Here is a 21873-nt window from a genome sequence, read left to right on the forward strand (position 1 = left end):
AGGGGTCCTGGATGTAGAATGTGTAGAGAACAGACCACTCCCTCACCATTTCACCCTCTTGTGTCTTCTGCCAGTTTGACTTTACCAAGCAAAGAGCCACTCCACCATATATAATGGTTGTTAATCATCATTTCATTGCATTTACGTGGCTCAAATATACATAAATGGATAAAAGAAATTTAAAATATCACAAATTAAGTATAGGACATATAGAACCTTTTTCACAACATAAATAAATCCTGTGTGAACTGTTGCATTTGTCAGATGGAGATACATCGCCTTCTGCTGGTCAAACTGCAGCATTAGCCTGATGATAAAGTGCTGCAGCTCTGAAGAAAACATACAAAGACAAATATTAGAAATTTTAAGAAATTAAATTAAATGTAATTTTGAACTATTTAAGTAAATATAATAAAGTAAATTATAATGGTCTAAACACACTAGTTTTATCCATCGTTTACATCAAATATCAGAAACAATGTCATCACCTGTAAGTTTGAGGATTAAGTTGGTGCATCATTAAACATTTTGATGCTGCAGCATGTAGATCAGCAACACGTTCAACTGTGTTCACACTTAAAGTTCACTTTGATGCAAACAGATCTGACACTATTGAAACTGAATCCCAACAGACCTGACACTGTAATGTATAAAAAGTTTTAGATTTATCAGGTTTTCCTCTTTATTTTGTGTTTAAATCATCTGTTTGTGAAGCAGGAGGTTCAGAAACCTTCAGTTTAATAAAGAAAAAACACAAAGAGAACCTGCCTGAGAAAAGAAAGTTTTATTCAGAAGCCAGCATAAAAAATTACATAAAACATTTACAGATATTATACCTGAACAGCTTTTTATTCACATTTTGAGTTATGAAACGTAAATACATTTTGACCAATAGTTATTAAACATTTTTCTAACATCTGAAATTTGAAAATCATTATAGCAGAAAACAGGATTCAAATAAAAATGATTATAATATAAAATTATAAAACATGTATAAAAAATTATGTCTGGATTTCTCACAAGTTACTCATTTTTCTAATTAAAATTATTTATAGTTTATGAGAAGCAACTTTTAGATTTGGCTGCAGGAGGCGTTCGATCAACACATAAACTAAATGAACTGTTTGGTTTTTACTTGTGTTTTTCTGTCTAGACAGTTATTATTACAGCAAGAACGAAATGTTTAACCTGCAAAGAGCATCAGCAGCATCTTCTCAGGTTTTTTACTTGACTTTTAATCATCTGTCTGCTTAAACTAATAAACATTAAACTTTACCAACCCAGTTGAACATGACAACACAAACACTCAGGTGAAGACCTGACAGGCTGGAAAAGTACCCACCAGTTAAAAAAAAGTGTGGGTAACTGATTGTATACATTTAGTGAATATTTACAACTAAAGATGTTCCTAATCTCTCTGTATTAAAATATTTCATATTCAAACTGATAAGGCCTTCTTCTCACAGATCCATGCATTATTGGTCTCACAGCTCACTGATCTCCATCCAGAGCCTCTGAGAGAAGTTACACACTGACCATCAGCAGCAGGTTGATCCACCCACGTCCTGAGAAGAGATAAAATGTTAGTTATGTCAAAGCTGATGTGTTTTCAGCTCCAAGTGTTAATAAATAAAAGTTTCTCACTGGTTGATCAGGTCAGTTCCATCGATCCATTTCCATGTCCCGTTTACAGCTCCGAGACCGATCCAGAATCCAGGGATTCCATTTTCAGGGGAACTGATAGTAAAGACGTGATTCTGGGAAATTATGAAAAAATGATCAGACATTATTTAGTTTCAATTTTAATTTAAATAAAAGCTTTTTCATAACAATTTTATTACTTTTTCCTGGTCATCAGCGTCAGATCTGAAAATCTTCCTCTGCAGTCAGCTTGTGCTCCTGCCCAGGTTCTCCCATCAGCAGGTTGAGCGATATGTTGATAACACCTGGACTGGTTCAGCAGCCATCCATCCTGACAAGGATTACATGTTCTTGCTGAAACAACAAAAATGCACACATGTTAACAATATGAATGACTGAGACTGTTAATTGTTATTTTTTATTAATACAATGAATGAGATCCGTACATACCGGCACCGTTGATGCGACAGTAGGCATCAACGCTCCACTGAGCAAGACTCAGTTTCATTCAGATTATTTTCTACGTACTGAACCTTTTCTCTCAGGTGGCCATACACAGCAGTCAGGTTGTAGAAGTCCTTTATCAGGTTTGCATTTTCCATCTTCAGCACCTTATTTTGGGATGTCAGGTTTTACTGTTCTACCTTCAGTTTTGTGTTGTTGTCAGAAATAACAGAAGTAACTGCAGAAAAAGAAAACAGTGGATTGGGGATTATTGTATTTAAAGTAGCAGTTTTTCAAAAATTGACTTTAAGACTTTATTAATTTCTACTGCTAGATTTATGGTGACAAAAAATGGGAATTTACAAGTTTTTAACTAGTTGTTTTACTGTAGAAAATATATTCTTAGCTTGGTTTTCTTTGCAAACTGCCAGGTTAGTAATTATTTGTCTCGTTAATACATCCGGAAAATCCTTTTTGGTGATTTTTATGTGTTAAAGATGCTAAAAACATCCATCCATCCATCCATTGTCTGAACCCGCTTTGTCCACGTAGGGTCGCGGGGATGCTGGTGCCCTTTACAGCACAATCAGTCATTCAACCACACATTCACACACTGGTGGCAATGACAACGTAGCCACAGCTGCCCTGTGGAGCACTGTAGGAAGTGAGGCTGCTGAACACAGACACCACCCGTCCCTCTGACCACTATTGGGCAAAGAAGATGAAATGTCTTGCTCAAGGGCACAACAACTGTGACAGACTTAGTTGGGATCTAACCTGCAACTCTTCTGTTACGGGGCAGGCATGTATCCCCTCTGACATTATATTTGTGAGTGGCCACCGTAAACATCCGGGAGTCATTCAGCAAAGAGAATTGAGAAAAACTTGATGAGAGAATAAAAAGAAATGTATGTAAACAATTGGGAAAAACTGTAATAAGTTCATGCTCATGGTGTTGATGACAAACCTGAGGTTGGCTTTCCTTCCTTCTTAAATCTCACGGCTGAGTTAATATAATCAGCTTCCTCGACTTCCTCTAGAACACAGACCAGAAACATTAATCTTGTCTTTAGTCTTATAATAAATATTAGTGGACAACTTTGTCCATAAACGTTTTGTTCCCAGATCCAAATGTTCCCAAATATTTATCTAGAATAAAAGTAATTTAAAAATGAATTAGAGTTCATTTTTAGTAATTTCTTCTTCATTTTGCTACAGTTTTTACCTCAAGCAGCTGTATTAAGTGCTTTTCTAGAATTGTTTCTACTTCTGCCTTACCCATTAGACACCATTTAATCTGAAGTAAGACAGTAATAAAGTGTTCCTACCTTTAGACGAGGAAACATTTGGGTTTTCATAACAAACAGCCAGACTTTGTGCCTTCCTGTTCTCTGTTTGTCTGGTGGAGCATCGTAATACATAACAGCTGCCTGTACAACAGCCAGCCTTCCTGACAAGGTTTACACGTCCTCACCAGAACAACAAAAATCAGCTGATAAACATCATGACTGCATCATGTTATTGATTATTATTTCTAGGCATAGTGAGATCTGTACACACCACCATTATATCCTTGAGGACGGTAGACATCAATGCTTCTTTGGGATAAACACACACTGAGCTCATTTTGAGCACCAAGCTCCTGGTTTTGACTCTAAACTTGCTGAAATCCCTTTATCAGTTTTTTCAGTTCTGTAAATTGTTTTGTGTTGTCAGAAATAACAAAGGTAACTGTTGTCTAACACAAAAAAATGTGTGTGGGTGATTCAATGTGTGATAAATTACTTGGTTTTTAAATTGAACCTTTGAGACTTTATTACCATCAGAACCACAATTAAAAAACATGCGGATGAGTTTTTATCCTGTTTTATTTCTGTACAAAATGTGTTTTAATCCATTTTATTTAGAAAACTGAACATTTTACAGTCATATGTCTCATTGATGCATCAGGGAATCCTTTTGCTTGTGATTTTCATGTGTTAAAGATGATAAAGAAGGCTTGTGTTTAAATGTTTTTGTATTACACCATTTGGGAATACTTTCTGTAAACTCGTCCCTCTAATCAAATAAAACAGCATATAATTGTGGCTACTGTAAGACAGGAGGAGCCGATAGAGAGAAGGAAACAGTTGATTTGAGAAATGTTTGATAAAAGCTCGGAAAGAGAGAGTAACCTCTTTAAATTTCTCACAGTGGATGTGGAGGATGATGATGAGCAGCAGGAGGAGCCAACAAGCTGCCAGAGGTACAAACATCTGAATGATAGAGGAAAAGGGGTCATCACTTTATTATTTAACACAGTCAGACTCTCTAAATGTGTTTTATTGTGGTGGTTTATTATAACTTCAATTATCTAATATAATTAATATATTAGGTTCATATTTATGGCTTCAATGACACACCTGATGCCGCCTTTACTTCCTTCTTAAAGCTCACAGATGAATTAATATAATCAGCTTCTTCGATTTCCTCCAGAACACAGATCAGAAACATTAATCTAGTCTTTAGTCTTATAATAAATATTAGTGGACAACTTTGTCCATAAACTTTTTGTTCCCAGATCCAAAGGCCCCCAAATATTTATCCAGAAATAAGTAATTAAAAATTAATTAGAGTTCATGTTTCATTCATTTCTTCACTTTGCCACATTTTTACCTCAAGCAGCCGTTTTATGTGCTTTTGTAGAACTGCTCCTACTTCTGCCTTACCTATTATATATCTTTTAATCTGAAGTAAGACAGTAATAAAGTGTTCCTACCTTTGGATGAGGAAACATTTGGGTTTTCATAACGAACAGCCAGACTTTGTGCTTTTTTGTTCATTATGGAAACAAAAGCCTGATTTTCAACAGTCAACAAAGCCAGAAGCAGGAATAAAAATATTCTCTGGGTGGAACTTCTCATTTTGCAACAAAATGTGTGGTTGTCAGTTCTGCTTTAAATGTGAAACATCAATTTTTAGTTCGTGCACAAACCTCCTTCATCTGCAGATCAGCTTCCTCTTCAGAGACATTTCTCTAAAGTTTCTGACTAAATAAAAAGATGATCATTGCTTCTTCACTAGGCTATGAGCATCAGGGTGTGAGCTGCGTGTAATTTAGTTTCTGCAGGATGTGATCATGATTCATTAAAGATCTTATTTCATTTTGAAGCCGACATGACAAACTACATCAAATATTTGCAGATATTATACCTGAACTGCATTTTATTTACATTTTGAGTTGTGATATGTACATTTTGGACCATTAATTGTTGTAATAAACATTTTTCTAAAATTTCAGTTTTGAATGAGAAATTTTACAAATACCTGGACTGAAATAAAAACATTAAATACTTTAATATAATTCTAAAACATGCATAAAAAGTGAACGTTAGGATGTCTCCGTACATAATTTACTTATATTGTTTCTAATGAAATTATTTACAGTTTAGGAGGAAGAAAAGAAACTTCTAGATGTGTAGCTGCAGCAGGTGGGGGTGGTGGATGAAATGGAGGACTGTTTGGTTTTTACTCCTGTTTTTATGTCTAGACAGTTTGTTGTGGGTAAAGTGAAGAGTTCTCATTATTACAGCAAGGATGACTGATGTAACCTGTAAAGAGCATCAGCAGCATCTTCTCAGGTTTCTAACTGCAGCTTTCATTATCTGGCTGCTAAACGTTGATCAAACTCATAAAACTTTATTAACTCAGCCAAACATGACAAACAGTTAATCCCAGACATTCAAACTAATGCTCATAAATAAATTGTTAAACTGAAGGTAAATGTAATGAACCTCTAATTTAAAATGTTTCTGAGGTTTCAGATCTATGGTATGGATAAGGCTTTATTTCCACAGATCCATGCATTCTTGGTCTCACAGCTCACTGATCTCCATCCAGAGCCTCTGAGAGAAGTTACACACTGACCATCAGCAGCAGGTTGATCCACCCACGTCCTGAGAAGAGATAAAACGTTAGTTATGTCAAATCTGATGTGTTTTTAGCTCCAAGTGTTAAGAAATGAAGTTTCTTACTGGTTGATCAGGTCAGTTCCATCGATCCATTTCCATGTCCTGTTTACGGCTCTGAGACCGATCCAGAATCCACTGATTCCACCTTCCGGAGCACTGATAGTAAAGACGTGAGTCTGGGAAAACATGAAGAAAGAATCAGATGTGATTTCTGTTTGACAGCTTTGACACAGCAATAATATTACTTCTAAAAAGTTTTTTTTCAGTTATTTCAATACCTTTTCATTTTCATCAGAAATAACAGTCAGACTAGACAATTTTTCTTTGCAGTCATCTTGTGCTCGTGCCCAGGTTCTCTGCTCAGCACCTTTAGCATTATTATATACATAACAGCTGGACTCCTTCTGGTTCCAGTCTTTCTGACAAGGTTTACACTTCCTGTCTGGAACAACAAAGATCAGCTGATAAACATCATAATACGTATCATGTTATTGTTGTTTATTACAGTGAGATCCGTCACACACCGTTATTTTCTTTAGGACAGTAGTTATCCACGACCCTCTGAAGCAGAACCACGTTGAACTCATTCAGATTTTTCTCCAACATCTGAACCTGTTCCGTGAGGAATTTCTCGTTCGTCTTCAGCTTCTCATTTTGTGACATCAGGTTTTTAATTTCTGCCTTTTGTTTTGTGTTTTTGTCAGAAATAACAGAGATATCTGCAAAAAGAAAAGAGTGTTTGGAATTCATAGTGGAAAAATAGCAGTAGAACATTTTTTGCTTATTCCAGTTGTATCCACAACAATAAACTGTATTTATGAGTTTTTAATCAGCAGTTTAACTGCAGACTTATTTTATAGTCAGGTTTAGAAAACCCCAAAGTTTGTAATTTTTTGTCTCGATACATCAGTAAATCCCTTTTCTAGTCATGTTAATCAGTAAAAGATAAAAAATACTTGTTTTACGTTTAGATATTTAAAACAGTTCTACATATCAGATGATGTGAAGGTTTTAAAGTCAACATGTGTTTGTAAGTGACCACCATCAACAGAACTAGTCATTACAGCAAAGACAATTTTGTTAGAATTTTTTTTTAAAAAGGCTCCTAAAAGCAAATGATAGGCAGTCCTGGTCCTGGAGTGTCGCTATCCAGCATGAAACACACAATTTGGTAGAGATCTGGTACACTTGGACACACCTGTGTTGGTGCTGAGAAACAACAAATACATGCCGGACCAGGTTTGTGTACCCCTACTTTACGTTTGTGCATTAAAGGTGAGACTGATGAGAACTCACAGTAGATGTGGAGGATGATGATGAGCAGCAGGATGAGCCAACAAGCTGCCAGTGAAACAAACGTCTGAATAAAGGAGGAAAAGGTGCGACCTGATAGAAAGATCAACATTTGCTTTAGTTTTCTTAATGTGTTGTAATGTGAGGTTTTTTGTAACTTGTTTGTGAAACACACACACACACACACACACACACACACACACACACACACATTTACATATATATCTATATATCTATATCTATATATATATATATAGATATAGATATAGATGTATATATAGATATATATGTGAATGTGTGTGTGTGTGTGTGTGTGTGTGTGTGCGTGCGTGTGTGTGTCATTCTCAGTGTTGATGGCATACCTGATGTTGCCTTTACTTCCTTCTTAAAGCTCACGGCTGAATTAATATAATCAGCTTCTTCACCATCCTCTAGAAAACACAGATCAAAAACAATAATTGATTTCCATCCATCAAGCCATTATCGTCCGCTCTCTCTTCACCGCGACAGACTGGTACAACGCCCACATCACTGCAGACGCAGCACCAATCAGGCTATTGATCTCCCGCTCCATTTTTCCTGACTACTTGAACTCCTCCACTTAATAACTTTGAAAAAAAGAAACATCGGCAAAAATATTTCCTCCACAAAATTTTTTCTCAGATCCAAATGTTTATACAGAAAAATGTATTCACAAATGAATTAGAGTTCATTTTCCAGTAATTTAATCTAATTTCCTCAGAAGTTTTATGATTGTTTAAATATTATTACTGTAATAAAGTAATGAAGTAATAAAGTGTTCCTACCTTTAGACAAAGTGACAGCTGGACGTTGTGCCTTCTTGATCATTGTGACAAAAGAAGCCAGAGCTTCAACAATCAATGAAGTCACAAGCAGGAATACAAATGTGCTCAAGAGGTGGAACTTCTTATTTTGCAGCAACATGTGTGGTTTTTAGTTCTGCTTTACAGTTGAAAACATCATTTTTTGTACTAAACCTCTTCCTGTATCTGCAGATCAGTTTTCAGCTTCTCGAACAAAATTTTCTACAAAGTTTCTGACAAAATAAAACGATTATCATAACTTTATTAATAGGCTACAAGCAATCAGGGTATGAGCTTCTTGTGTGCTATTTAGCTTCTGAAGGTTGTGATCATAATTCCTTAAGTAAAGACTTAGAAGTGAAACATCATCACCATGCTGTCTGAGGAAGGAGCTGATGGAACTTTTGCACCTGCAGCTTTAACACGCTGTCACTGATCTAAGCAAGAACAAAATTCAACTACTTGGAGGTCACAAAAACTTACATTTTTAAATACTTACAGACAAGCAGCTCAGCGGTCCTGGATGATGAGCATGTAGAGAATAGACCACCCTCCCCGACTTAAGCTCCCTGATCACAATGCAGCAAAGATTTAGTGCATCTTGGAAGGTTTCAGGGGAACTATAGCAAAAACTCTGCATGACCTTGCTAAACCTGTCTTTGACTTCAGAAAAAAAGTGTTTTCGTGTTGTTTTACCTTTAATCTCTAAAAATATCCATCGAAATGTTGTTGAAAACTGTATGATATTTTATGTTTTTTACTATAAAAAATGAAAAATGTAAAATATGAATAATATTAAATATCACACTGTTGGGCTTATTTTATATCTCTTGGATTTCAAGCATTAGAGTATAGGATGAACATGGGCCTACCTGGGCATGAAGTATAATTAAACTGCCTCATTCTACCCAGCTGTGTGCATCAGGTCTGTTTCTTTTCTAGAATAATGAAAACTTCTGTAAATAGGTCAGAATCAGAAGGTTGTATTGCCATATGTGCAAGAAATCACAGCATTGGGAAATGGCTGCAGTATTTGGTGCAAAAGAAGATACAAATAGGAGATAAGCAAATATAGGAAGAAATAATAATTCCTTCAAATGAGTTTTTAAGAGCCCTGGGTGTTGCTGTCCCATCCTGAAAGGTCCAGCAGCCCCCATGAACTCAAGGCTCGTTTGACAGTTCCCAAAGGATCAGCACCCTGGAGAGCGGCGCTCCAGCACACACTGCTTTTCAGATCCCCTGCCTGCACCTCAGCAAGTTCAGCACCATGGAGAGCGACACTCCATGAAACAGATCTATTGATGGGCTGCCTTTAAAGACTCGTGTTTGTCACCCATTCAGGGAGGGGATCAGATTCTGTCTGGAGTCCTCTACAGCCACCGGGAGCTTTGTTTGTGAGAGACTTGGTGACTGGGATAATGTCAAATCACTTTTGTTAGCTTTGTGAGCTTTTATTGAGTCGGGTTACTGCCTGTTGGCTCACCTTGTTTTGTAGTGCTTATCTTAGGATAATTTCACTTGCTAACCTCTTTTTCTTGTCTCACTTGCATTGTGTTTTATAGCAAACTCTCTTAGTTATATCCCTTAGACTTTGTTAAGATTTTGTGTTTATGTTAAACCCCTGCCTATTATAGAGGAACTATTTTGGGTTTAATAAACCTTTTTTTCAAGCAGAGGCTATGCCTTTTTCTTTATTTTATTCTGGTGTAGATCTGCTTTATTTGTGTTGCTCCTTCCCGGATCTCCTAGCCTAGGAAGGGGTGTAACAGGAATCTCATACCATCTTTATGCAGATGACATCCAACTATACATCTCCTTTAAGCCCCTTGAGATGTCTAAGCTGCAGCTGTTACACACCTGCTTAGACTCTATTAAAACCTGGATGGCTGGGAACTTTCTACAGCTGAATGAAGATAAGACTGAGATCTTAATCTGTGCCCCAGACAAGCTTGTTCCCAAAGTCAGAGACTCTCTTGGTCAGCTTTATTTTGACACCAAACCCTCTGTCAGGAATTTTGGTGTGACCTTTGACCCAGACCTCACCCTGGATTATCATGTCAGTTCTCTTGTTCACTCTACCTTCTTCCATCTGTTATGGCTGGAGCCTTTTCAATCAATCAATCAATCAATCAATCAATCAATCAATCAATCAATCAATCAATCAATCAATCAATCAATCAATCAATCAATCATCAACCAACCAACCAACCAACCAATCATCAATCAATCAATCAATCAATCAATCAAGATACTTTATTAATCCCAGAGGGGAATTAGAGTTTCAGTACACACAGTTCAGAGATCAGACATACATGGACAAGACACATGACAAGAATTGGTGACTGTGGTCATTCGCAACCCTGAGTTGCGGTACCTTAATAGAGACAAGAGGGGTTACATGAGAATTGGTTCAGGTGGAGGGAAAAAAAGGCACTTCAGAGTTACCTTCCCACCAGGAGGGCAGTGTTGCTCTGTAAAAAAAACACCTCTGACAGATATGCAACAGACTTCAGACAACACAACATAAGTGTCCACTAGGTGGGGTGGTGGGTTGGAACTATCCCTACTTCAGTTCCTGCAGCCACAATGAAGCAGCACATGTCACCTCAGTGTGGATAGGGGGAGGAGCATTGAGGGTTGGAGGGTTGCAGTGACCCTGGACGCTTCAGCGGCCTTCCCGCAGTCCCGCCCAGGTTGGGAAAGGAGACAGAGTTGAGTTGCAAAAGCAACGGCACATTCCGCATATCTTCTGAGGGGGGAGTTTTCGCTTGCAGGCTCAAGGATGCCAGATTCCAATTAGAAATTGTTTTGGGGCCAGACAGAGATGATTTCCTCTCTTTGTGTTGTTTTCTTTCATTTTCCTGTACATTTTTAACCGTAACTTTCTACTGTTGCTTAACGAGCAGAAACTCACTCTGAAAACCCCTCCTCCTTACCCTCTGATGAGTCGTTGGGCTCTATTATAAGGGGAAATGTTGATTAGATGCATGCAGGTGTGACCTAGACGGAAAATGTTTGGGGATGCAATTCAGAGCTGCATGATCGGTGCTAGAAAGGTGAAATATAATGATGGGACTTCTGCACACCTGCAGCCTTTAATGCTCCATCACTGATCTAAACATCGCCAAAATTAAACTACTTGGAGGTCAATATTTTTTAAAATACTTAAAGAAGACAAACAGCAGCTCAGGGGTCCTGGATGTAGAATGTGTAGAGAACAGACCACTCCCTCACCATTTCACCCTCTTGTGTCTTCTGCCAGTTTGACTTTATCAAGCAAAGAGCCACTCCACCATATATAATGGTTGTTAATCATCATTTCATTGCATTTACATGTCTCAAATATGCATAAATGGATAAAAGAAATTTAAAATATCACAAATTAAATATAGGACATATAGAACCTTTTTCACAACATAAATCCTGTGTGAACTGTTGCATTTGTCAGATGGAGATACACCGCCTTCTGCTGGTCAAACTGCAGCATTAGCCTGATGATAAAGTGCTGCAGCTCTGAAGAAAACATACAAAGACAAATATTAGAAATTTTAATAAATTAAAATTGATGTAATTTTGAACTATTTAAGTAAATATAATAAAGTAAATAATATTGGTCGGAAAACACACTAACTTTATTCATCATTTATTTCAAATATCAGAAACAATGTCATCACCAAGTAAGTTTGAGGACTAAGTTGGTGCATCATTAAACATTTTGATGCTGCAGCATGTAGATCAGCAACACGTTCAACTGTGTTCACACTTAAAGTTCACTTTGATGCAAACAGATCTGACACTATTAAAACTGAATCCCAACAGACCTAACACTGTAATGTATAAAAAGTTTTAGATTTATCAGTTTTTCCTCTTTATTTTGTGTTTAAATCATCTGTTTGTGAAGCAGGAGGTTCAGAAACCTTCAGTTTAATAAAGAAAAAACACAAAGAGAACCTGCCTGAGAAAAGAAAGTTTTATTCTGAAGCCAGCATTAAAAATTACAGAAAACATTTACAGATATTATACCTGAACAGCTTTTTATTCACATTTGGAGTTATGAAACGTAAATTCATTTTTGACCAATAGTTATTAAACATTTTTTTTTCTTTTTTCTTTTTTTTTACCTTGTCCTGTCTGGCTGTGAAGCAAGCAGTATTGATGTCTGAATGCTGGTGACGAGCCTTAAAGATTTACTCTCAGGTGGAGCATCAAAGCGTTTGCTTTAAATGTCACGCCTGATACTTAAAACTTTATTGTTATTGTTTTTGAATGCTTTGTAATTCTGACCAGACACGGAGACAGAGGTGAAAGAGAAAGGAAAAGAAAAGGTGGGGAGAGAGGAGGAGGAGGAGGAGGGGGGGGGGGGGTCCACAAAAATAAACAATGAACAAGAGTCTGCTTCTAGACCTGCAGAAAAAAAGCAAAAGAACAAAAAAAAAGGACACAACAACAATACAACAAGATCTAGCTATTACTGCGTCAACTTGATGAAAAAATATATAATCAACATTGCTTAACTGAAGAATCACGATAATAAATCACAACGCATTAAGTGCCCACCATAGTCTTAAGACCTGTGTTTAACGTGCCCAAGCCCCTACTTTTGAGAGCACCATGTGAGCACCTGTGTGTGTACACGCGCTTGTTTATGTAAGGTTTCTCTATAGGAGCGTCCAACAGAGAGTGTGAGGGACCACAGATCCGCCCCCCCAAAGATGCACAGGAGACGGGGGGAGCTCCAAATCCCAGAGTTCCAGGTGCTGCCCCAGAACACAGGAACCCCAAGGAGACTGCAACCAGAAAGGCCCCCGCCCCCCTCGAGAGGCACAGAGGATCGCCCCTGGGGGGCACAACCAGCAGCCGGTAGAGTCCCGGGAGATATCAGTGGCCAGCCCACAGGCCCGCCCGCAGCCTGTTAAACATTTTTCTAACATCTGAAATTTGAAAATCATTATAGCAAAAAGCAGGATTCAAATAAAAATGATTATAATATAAAATTATAAAACATGTATAAAAAAATTATGTCTGGATTTCTCACAAAATACTAATTTTTCTAATAAAAAAAAGTTATAGTTTATGAGAAGCAACTTTTAGATTTGGCTGCAGGAGGCGTTGATCAACACATAAACTAAATGAACTGTTTGGTTTTTACTTCTGTTTTTCTGTCTAGACAGTTATTATTACAGCAAGAACGAAATATTTAACCTGCAAAGAGCATCAGCAGCATCTTCTCAGGTTTTTTACTTGACTTTTAATCATCAGTCTGCTTAAATTAATAAACATTAAACTTTACCAACCCAGTTGAACATGACAACACAAACACTCAGGTGAAGACCTGACAGACTATTGGAGCAGGCTGGAAAAGTACCCACCAGTTAAAAAAAGTGTGAGTAACTGATTGTATACATTTAGTGAATATTTACAACTAAAGATGTTCCTAATCTCTCTGTATTAAAATAGTTCCAATTCAAACTGATAAGGCCTTCTTCTCACAGATCCATGCATTATTGGTCTCACAGCTCACTGATCTTCTGTTAGTTGTTTAACTGTAGAAAATATATTCTTAGCTTGATTTTCTTTGCAAACTGCCAGGTTAGTAATTTGTCTCGTTAATACATCCGGAAAGTCCATTTTGGTGATTTTTATGTGTTAAAGATGCTAAAAACATCCATCCATCCATCCATCGTCTGAACCCGCTTTGTCCACGTAGGGTCACCGGGGGACTGGTGCCTATCTCCAGCGGTCAATGGGCAATCAGGTGGGGTACACCATGGACAGAGAGCCAGTCCACACACACACACACACACACACACACACACACACACACACACACACACACACACACACACACACACACACACACACACACACACACACACACACACACACACACACCTAAGGACATTTTTAAACAGAACAATTAACCTAACAGTCATGTTTCTGGACTGTGGGAGAAAGCCAGAGTACCCGGAGAGAACCTACGTATGCACAGGGAGAACATGCAAACTCCATGCAGAAAGATCCCAGGCCGGGAAGCGAACCCAGGACCTTCTTGCTGCAAGGCAGCAGCTCTAACCACTGCACATCCTGCTAAAAACACATATTATAAAATTACATATTCCAAAGAAAGTGTTTTTGTTGTCATGGTAAAATAGTTTAGGCATGTATTAGCACCTTCTAGGGTTCTACAACCCCCCAAGGCCCTTTACAACACAAGCAGTCATTCAACCACACATTCACACACTGGTGGCAATGACAACGTAGCCACAGCTGCCCTGTGGAGCACTGTAGGAAGCAAGGCTGCTGAACACAGGCGCCACCCATCCCTCTGACCACTGTTGGGCAAAGAGGATGAAGTGTCTTGCTCAAGGGCACAACAATTGTGACAGACTTAGTTGGGATCTAACCTGCAACCCTTCTGTTACGGGGCAGGCATGTATCCCCTCTGACATTATATTTGTGAGTGGCCACCGTAAACATCCGGGAGTCATTCAGCAAAGAGAATTGAGAAAAGCTTGATGGGAGAATAAAAAGAAATGTATGTAAACAATTGGGAAAAACTGTAATAAGTTCATGCTCATGGTGTTGATGACAAACCTGAGGCTGGCTTTCCTTCCTTCTTAAATCTCACGGCTGAATTAATATAATCAGCTTCCTCGACTTCCTCTAGAACACAGACCAGAAACATTAATCCAGTCTTTAGTCTTATAATAAATATTAGTGGACAACTTTGTCCATAAACGTTTTCTTCCCAGATCCAAATGTCCCCAAATATTTATCCAGAATAAAAGTAATTTAAAAATGAATTAGAGTTCATTTTTTTGTCATTTCTTCTTCATTTTGCTACAGTTTTTACCTCAAGCAGCTGTATTAAGTGCTTTTCTAGAATTGTTTCTACTTCTGCCTTACCCATTAGACACCATTTAATCTGAAGTAAGACAGTAATAAAGTGTTTCTACCTTTAGACGAGGAAATATTTGGGTTTTCATAACGAACAGCCAGACTTTGTGCGTTTCTGTTCTCTGATTGTCTGGTGGAGCATCGTAATACATAACAGCTGCTTGTACAACAGCCAGCCTTCCTGACAAGGTTTACACGTCCTCACCAGAACAACAAAGATCAGCTGATAAACATAATGACTGCATCCTGTTATTGATTATTATTTCTAGGCATAGTGAGATCTGTACACACCACCATTATGTCCTCGAGGACGGTAGGCATCAATGCTTCTTTGGGATAAACACACACTGAGCTCATTTTGACCACCAAGCTCCTGGTTCTGACTCCAAACTTGCTGAAATCCCCTTTATCAGTTTTTTTTAGTTCTGTAAATTGTTTTGTGTTGTCAGAAATAACAGAGGTAACTGTTGTCTAACACAAAGAAATGTGTGTGGGTGATTCAATGTGTGATAAATTGCATGGTTTTTAAATTTAACCTTTGAGACTTTATTACCATCAGAACCACAATAAAAAAACATGTGGATGAGTTTTTAAACAGTTGTATTTCTGTAAAAAATGTGTTTTAATCCATTTTATTTAGAAAACTGAACATTTTACATTCATATGTCTCGTTGATGCATCAGGGAATCATTTTGCTTGTGATTTTCATGTGTTAAAGATGATAAAGAAGGCTTGTGTTTAAATGTTTTTGTATTACACCATTTGGGAATACTTTCTGTAAACCCGTCCATCTAATCAAATAAAACAGCATATAATTGTGGCTACTGTAACACAGGAGGAGCCGATAGAGAGAAGGAAACAGTTGATTTGAGAAATGTTTGATAAAAGCTCGGAAAGAGAGAGTAACCTCTTTAAATTTCTCACAGTGGATGTGGAGGATGATGATGCGCTGGGAATGCTGGGTAGTGGAGTTCGGTTGGCCTGGTTGGTTCGGAGGAGCCAACAAGCTGCCAGAGGTACAAACATCTGAATGATGGAGGAAAAGGGGTCATCACTTTATTATTTAACACAGTCAGACTCTCTAAATGTGTTTTATTGTGGTGGTTTATTGTAACTTAAAACATCTAACATAATTAATATATTAGGTTCATATTCATGGCTTCAATGACACACCTGATGCCGCCTTTACTTCCTTCTTAAAGCTCACAGATGCATTAATATAATCAGCTTCTTCGATTTCCTCCAGAACTCAGATCAGAAATGTAATTTTTGTCTTCAGTCGATCAGATTTTTATGATTTTTTTATGTTAAAATATTAGTGGACAACTTTGTCCACAAACTTTTTGTTCCCAGATCCAAAGGCCCCCAAATATTTATCCAGAAAAAAGTTATTAAAAATTTATTAAAGTTCATGTTTTGTTAATTTCTTCACTTTGCCACATTTTTACCTCAAGCAGCCGTTTTATGTGCTTTTGTAGAACTGCTCCTACTTCTGCCTTACCCATTATATATCTTTCAATCTGAAGTAAGACAGTAATAAAGTGTTCCTACCCTTAGACGAGGAAACATTTGGGTTTTCTTAACGAACAGCCAGACTTTGTGCTTTTCTGTTCATTATGGAAACAAAAGCCTGATTTTCAACAGTCAACAAAGCCAGAAGCAGGAATAAAAATATTCTCTGGGTGGAACTTCTCATTTTGCAACAAAATGTGTGGTTGTCAGTTCTGCTTTAAATGTGAAACATCAATTTTTAGTCCGTGCACAAACCTCCTTTATCTGCAAATCAGCTTCCTCATCAGAGACGTTTCTCTAAAGTTTCTGACTAAATAAAAAGATGATCATTACTTCTTCACTAGGCTATGAGCATCAGGGTGTGAGCTGCGTGTAATTTAGTTTCTGCAGGATGTGATCATGATTCATTATTCAACATGAATAAATCCTGTGAAAACAGCTGCAATTGTCAGATGGAGATACACCGCCCTCTGATGGTGAAACTGCAGCATTAGTCTAATGACGAAGTGCTGCAGCTCTGGAGAAAGCTACACATGCAGGGACAAAGATTATAAATATTAAATGTATTTAAACTACGTCCAGATAAACTTAAGTAAATAATAATTGGTCTAAACTCACTGATGTTATTTATCATTTTCATCAAATGTCAGAAACTTGTTATAAAGTAAAGTTGTGGATTAAGGGCAGACGATGCAATGGCTGCTTTAGACAGGACAGGACTCGGAGCATCACTAAACTACTGATTAAAGAGAAATTTTAACTGTAAACTTTTTATTTTAAATGGAAAATTAAACTAAAATGTTCAGCCAAATTCTACATTTTTAGTCACGAAGGACAAATATCTGATCTCAGTCTGGTGTTATGATACCTTATGAAATAATCAGGTTTTGATGATACATGTAGATCAGTCACATGTTCAACTGTGTCTACATTTAGAATTCACTTAAATGCAGATTCCCAACAGGTCTCATCATGTATAAAAAGGTTTAAAATTAATCAGTTTTCCCTCGTTATTTTGTGTTTAAATCATCTGTTTGTGATGCAGGAGGTTCAGAAACCTTCAGTGTAATAAAGATAAAACACAAAGAGAACCTGCTGAGAGATGAAAGTTTCATTTTGAAGCCGGCATGACAAACTACATCAAATATTTACAGATATTATACCTGAACCGCATTTTATTTACATTTTGAGTTGTGATATGTACATTTTGGACCATTAATTGTTGTAATAAACATTTTTCTAAAATTTCAGTTTTGAATGAGAAATTTTACAAATACCTGCACTGAAATAAAAACATTAAAGACTTTAATATAATTCTAAAACATGCACAAAAAGTGAACGTTAGGATGTCTCTGTACATAATGTACTTATATTGTTTCTAATGAAATTATTTACAGTTTAGGAGGAAGAAAAGCAACTTCTAGATGTGTAGCTGCAGCAGGTGGGGGTGGTAGATGAAAAGGAGGACTGTTTGGTTTTTACTTCTGTTTTTCTGTCTAGACAGTTTGTTGTGGGTAAAGTGAAGAGTTCTCATTATTACAGCAAGGATGACTGATCTAACCTGTAAAGAGCATCAGCAGCATCTTCTCAGATTTCTAACTGCAGCTTTCATCATCTGGCTGCTAAACGTTGATCAAACTCATAAAACTTTATTAACTCAGCCAAACATGACAAACAGTTAATCCCCGACATTCAGACTAATGTACACTAATGCTCAGAAATACATTGTTAAACTGAAGGTAAATGTAATGAACCTCTAATTTAAAATATTTCTGAGGTTTCAGATCTATGGTATGGATAAGGCTTTATTTTCACAGATCCATGCATTCTTGATCTCACAGCTCACTGATCTCCATCCAGAGCCTCTGAGAGAAGTTACACACTGACCATCAGCAGCAGGTTGATCCACCCACGTCCTGAGAAGAGATAAAACGTTAGTTATGTCAAAGCTGATGTGTTTTAGCTCCAAGTGTTAAGAAATGAAGTTTCTCACTGGTTGATCAGGTCAGTTCCATCAATCCATTTCCATGTCCTGTTTACGGCTCTGAGACCGATCCAGAATCCACTGATTCCACCTTCCGGAGCACTGATAGTAAAGACGTGAGTCTGGGAAAACATGAAAAAAGAATCAGACGTGATTTCTGTTTGACAGCTTTGACACAGCAATAATATTACTTCTAAAAAGTTTTTTTTCAGTTATTTCAATACCTTTTCATTTTCATCAGAAATAACAGTCAGACTAGACAATTTTTCTTTGCAGTCATCTTGTGCTCCTGCCCAGCTTCTCTGCTCAGCACCTTTAGCATTATTATATACATAACAGCTGGACTCCTTCTGGTTCCAGTCTTTCTGACAAGGTTTACACTTCCTGTCTGGAACAACAAAGATAAACTGATAAACATCACAACGGGCATCATTGTTATTGTTGTTTATTACAGTGAGATCCGTCACACACCGTTATTTTCTTTAGGACAGTAGTTATCCATGACCCTCTGAAGCAGAACCACGTTGAACTCAGTCAGATTTTTCTCCAACATCTGAACCCGTTCCGTGAGGATTTTCTCGCTCGTCTTCAGCTTCTCATTTTGTGACGTCAGGTTTTGGTTTTCTGCTGTCAGACTTGTGACCTTGAGTTCTAGAACAGTAAAGTTTTTTTTCAGGTTGTCAAACATGCCCGTCACATTCACAACATCTGCACTCAGTTTGATTTTAAAGTTTGTCAGGTTCTCGTTTTCCTTTTGCCGAGCTGATTGGTTGGCTTTCAACTGGTTGTTTTCATCACTCTTGTGAATTAATGCAACTGCAAAACAAAAATACGTGTCTTAATAGATGGTGGAAATGCACTTTGTGTAATGTTTTTAAATGTGTGAAGTGTTCAGTTTAAAATAATGTGAAATAGAAACATAAAAATAAATAAATAATAATAATAAAAAAAAAAGAATGAGCGTTTGGATCTAGGGAGGCCAACCGCTTTGATTTAGACATTTTCAATTTTTTAGAAACTTTTTTTAGAAACAGATTGATTGCCTTGTTTTCACAGGGTGACAAAGTCAGCAAACCCACCATGACAACCCCTTTTTTACAGGATGTGTGATTGTTGTCACACACTCACCGTAGAGAACGAATCCAACGATGCTCAACAACAAAACAAGGCAAATGACTCCAAAACAAACAGCCAACAGTTTATAGTTTTGACAACATTTTTCTTCTTCCTTTTCTGACAAAAGTCCTCCTGAAGCAACGACAACGGAAACAAAAATACTTCAGCATTTGTGACTCTGAATTTTAAACATTACTTTCAGTTAAAAACTTTGAGAAAATCCCACATTTTATTATTGAAATAAACATCAAACTATCTCACCAAGTCCTACTTGGAATGGTAAAATGTATTATTATTATTATTATTATTATTATTATTATAACTATACTACATTATTATTATATCATAATACCAATAATTTGTTAATTAATTAATCAATTAATCAATTCTAATTTATTTATCAATAAATAAATAAATAAATACATACATTTCTTTATTTTTACTGACCTTTTGCATCCGGAGTTTCCTGGGTGGTTTTATGGTTCACCCTCACATTGTCATACACAGTATCTTCTTCACGTTTAGCTGAAAGATTCAAATATTAGTTATTAGCTATAAAATCTCTTTTAAATCAGTTTAATAATCTATTCTTATTTAATCATCAGTGGGTTCTTCCTCTTTTCTGTGCACAGCTTGGAGATATTAGAGTCGTCTTCAACAACAAAGAACTTAAATGCACGCTATAGGAACCTGAACGTGCAAACACACTCAAGTGAGTATTTTGAACAGAGAGGAAGTTTAGATCATTGTGTAATAAAAGGAAAACAATGCTGCTTGTTTATGGGTAAATTAATGTCCGTGAGCAGTTTATTAGAAGTATTCTCAGCATTGCAGAATTCTGTCAGTTTTTGCTACATGTCAAAAAACTGATTGGACATTTATTTATTCTAGTAATCGTCACCCTAGAATCTAAAGTTATCTTCCTGTAACTATCTGGGTTGCAGGGGCAGCATCTCTGGCCTGGTACCCACCGTTGGGACCTCCAAGGCTGAGTCCAGCCACGTTGTCTTCACTGCCTGCATGTCTGTTCTTGTTTTTTCAGTCATTACCTGAAGCTCACGACCACAGGTGAGGGCTGGAACATAGACTAGTCTATAAATCAGGTGCCTCGCCTCTACATCACGTTGCCCCCACCAGCCTATCAATCTCCACCGCTCCCTCGCTAGTGAACAAAGCTGTGAGACACTTTCATTCTTCCACTTTTAAATGTTACAAATTCATTCTGAACTGCACTTCCTGTTTTGGTTATTTCTCAAGCCGTTATGAAAAATACCAAGTATGATAAATGATACAGAATTACATTAAACAATAACCGTTACAGATGGGTAAACAGCTTAACTTACGCCTTTCCTGGGACTGGTTCTTATTTTTGAAAGTCACTGAAGCGTATTGAACGTCCTCCTCTGCCATCTCCTCAGCCCGACTGAGAAGTTGGGTCCAACAGATAAACCACAAATTTGAGCAACGGAGAAGTAAATGTTTCCGTTTTGGCAAGTGTCTCGCTCTCAGCCCTGAGACGTCAAAACTTCTGCTTTTAGTTTAACAATAATTTGCATGTAAGCCTCAAGTGGAAAGGAGTGAAATATTCACAGTTTGGGTGTTATTATGATGTACATCCATCTGTGTGTGTGTGTGTGTACGGACACACCTACACGATTTGGACTTCTTGTTCCAGACTTTGGCGTTTACTTCAGTTTAGATATGAATTATTATATATTTTGGTAACAGACAAAGAAATTTGGCTCCTACTGATTTTTAGCAAAGATTTTATGCAAGTATTTCTTGGAGTGTGTGATAGGGATAGGAACGGTTTCCAGCTACTAACACAGCAAATGTTAGCTTTAACACCTATAAAATAAATAAAGTTTGTCATTTTTAGATTGCTAATGTTGTTTGGATGTTTCACGTTGAATTGGGTTGACTCCAAGTCAATTAAGCATGCTAGATCATAACTTTCACTGAATGTTCCTGTGTTCCATGATATATTTTGCTAATGCCACACACACACACACACACACACACACACACACACACACACACACACACACACACACACACACACACACACACACACACACACACACACACACACACACACACACACTCAAACTTGCTGACTTTGACTCCTTTTTCATTGACGTGAAAATCTCCCCCTCAGGCAAAGGAAAGCAACAACAGCCAATGAAACGATGAGCTGCAGCCCATCAATACC

The 21873-nt window shown here is 37.3% G+C and overlaps 2 protein-coding genes across 2 annotated transcripts; both read right to left on the bottom strand.

Moving 5' to 3' along the window:
* Positions 1-1065: 1065 nt before the first annotated feature.
* Positions 1066-8223, bottom strand: LOC107379259 (uncharacterized). Its single transcript, XM_070551933.1, has 13 exons — positions 8135-8223; positions 7691-7759; positions 7332-7421; positions 6560-6754; positions 6314-6477; positions 6099-6211; positions 5897-6020; positions 4488-4554; positions 3087-3121; positions 2700-2790; positions 1842-1995; positions 1645-1737; positions 1066-1565 (listed from the first exon to the last, which is right to left on the bottom strand). Exons 1-13 carry the CDS (start codon positions 8175-8177, stop codon positions 1439-1441), a joined length of 1365 nt encoding a protein of 454 aa, XP_070408034.1. The 5' UTR covers positions 8178-8223; the 3' UTR covers positions 1066-1438.
* A 9971-nt stretch (positions 8224-18194) lies between these two features.
* LOC107379260 (C-type lectin domain family 12 member B) lies at positions 18195-21190 on the bottom strand. The gene is made up of 7 exons (XM_015949940.3): positions 21005-21190; positions 20109-20186; positions 19674-19793; positions 19017-19361; positions 18770-18933; positions 18555-18667; positions 18195-18477 (listed from the first exon to the last, which is right to left on the bottom strand). The coding sequence occupies exons 1-7, from the start codon at positions 21069-21071 to the stop codon at positions 18348-18350; spliced, it is 1017 nt and encodes a 338-aa protein (XP_015805426.3). The 5' UTR covers positions 21072-21190; the 3' UTR covers positions 18195-18347.
* Positions 21191-21873: the final 683 nt, after the last annotated feature.

The sequence above is a fragment of the Nothobranchius furzeri genome, chromosome 5 (assembly GCF_043380555.1).
Source record: "Nothobranchius furzeri strain GRZ-AD chromosome 5, NfurGRZ-RIMD1, whole genome shotgun sequence".
Lineage (NCBI taxonomy): Eukaryota > Metazoa > Chordata > Actinopteri > Cyprinodontiformes > Nothobranchiidae > Nothobranchius > Nothobranchius furzeri.

Coding starts and splice junctions, on each gene's coding strand:
- LOC107379259 (XM_070551933.1), bottom strand. CDS start 8,177: ATGATCAAGAAGGCACAACGTCCAGCTGTCACTTTGTCTAAAG. Junction 7,760..8,134: donor AGCTGTCACTTTGTCTAAAG/GTAGGAACACTT, acceptor TGTGTTTTCTAG/AGGATGGTGAAGAAGCTGAT. Junction 6,212..6,313: donor TTTCTGATGAAAATGAAAAG/GTATTGAAATAA, acceptor ATGTTTTCCCAG/ACTCACGTCTTTACTATCAG.
- LOC107379260 (XM_015949940.3), bottom strand. CDS start 21,071: ATGGCAGAGGAGGACGTTCAATACGCTTCAGTGACTTTCAAAAATAAG. Junction 20,187..21,004: donor GAACCAGTCCCAGGAAAGGC/GTAAGTTAAGCT, acceptor TGAATCTTTCAG/CTAAACGTGAAGAAGATACT. Junction 18,668..18,769: donor TTTCTGATGAAAATGAAAAG/GTATTGAAATAA, acceptor ATGTTTTCCCAG/ACTCACGTCTTTACTATCAG.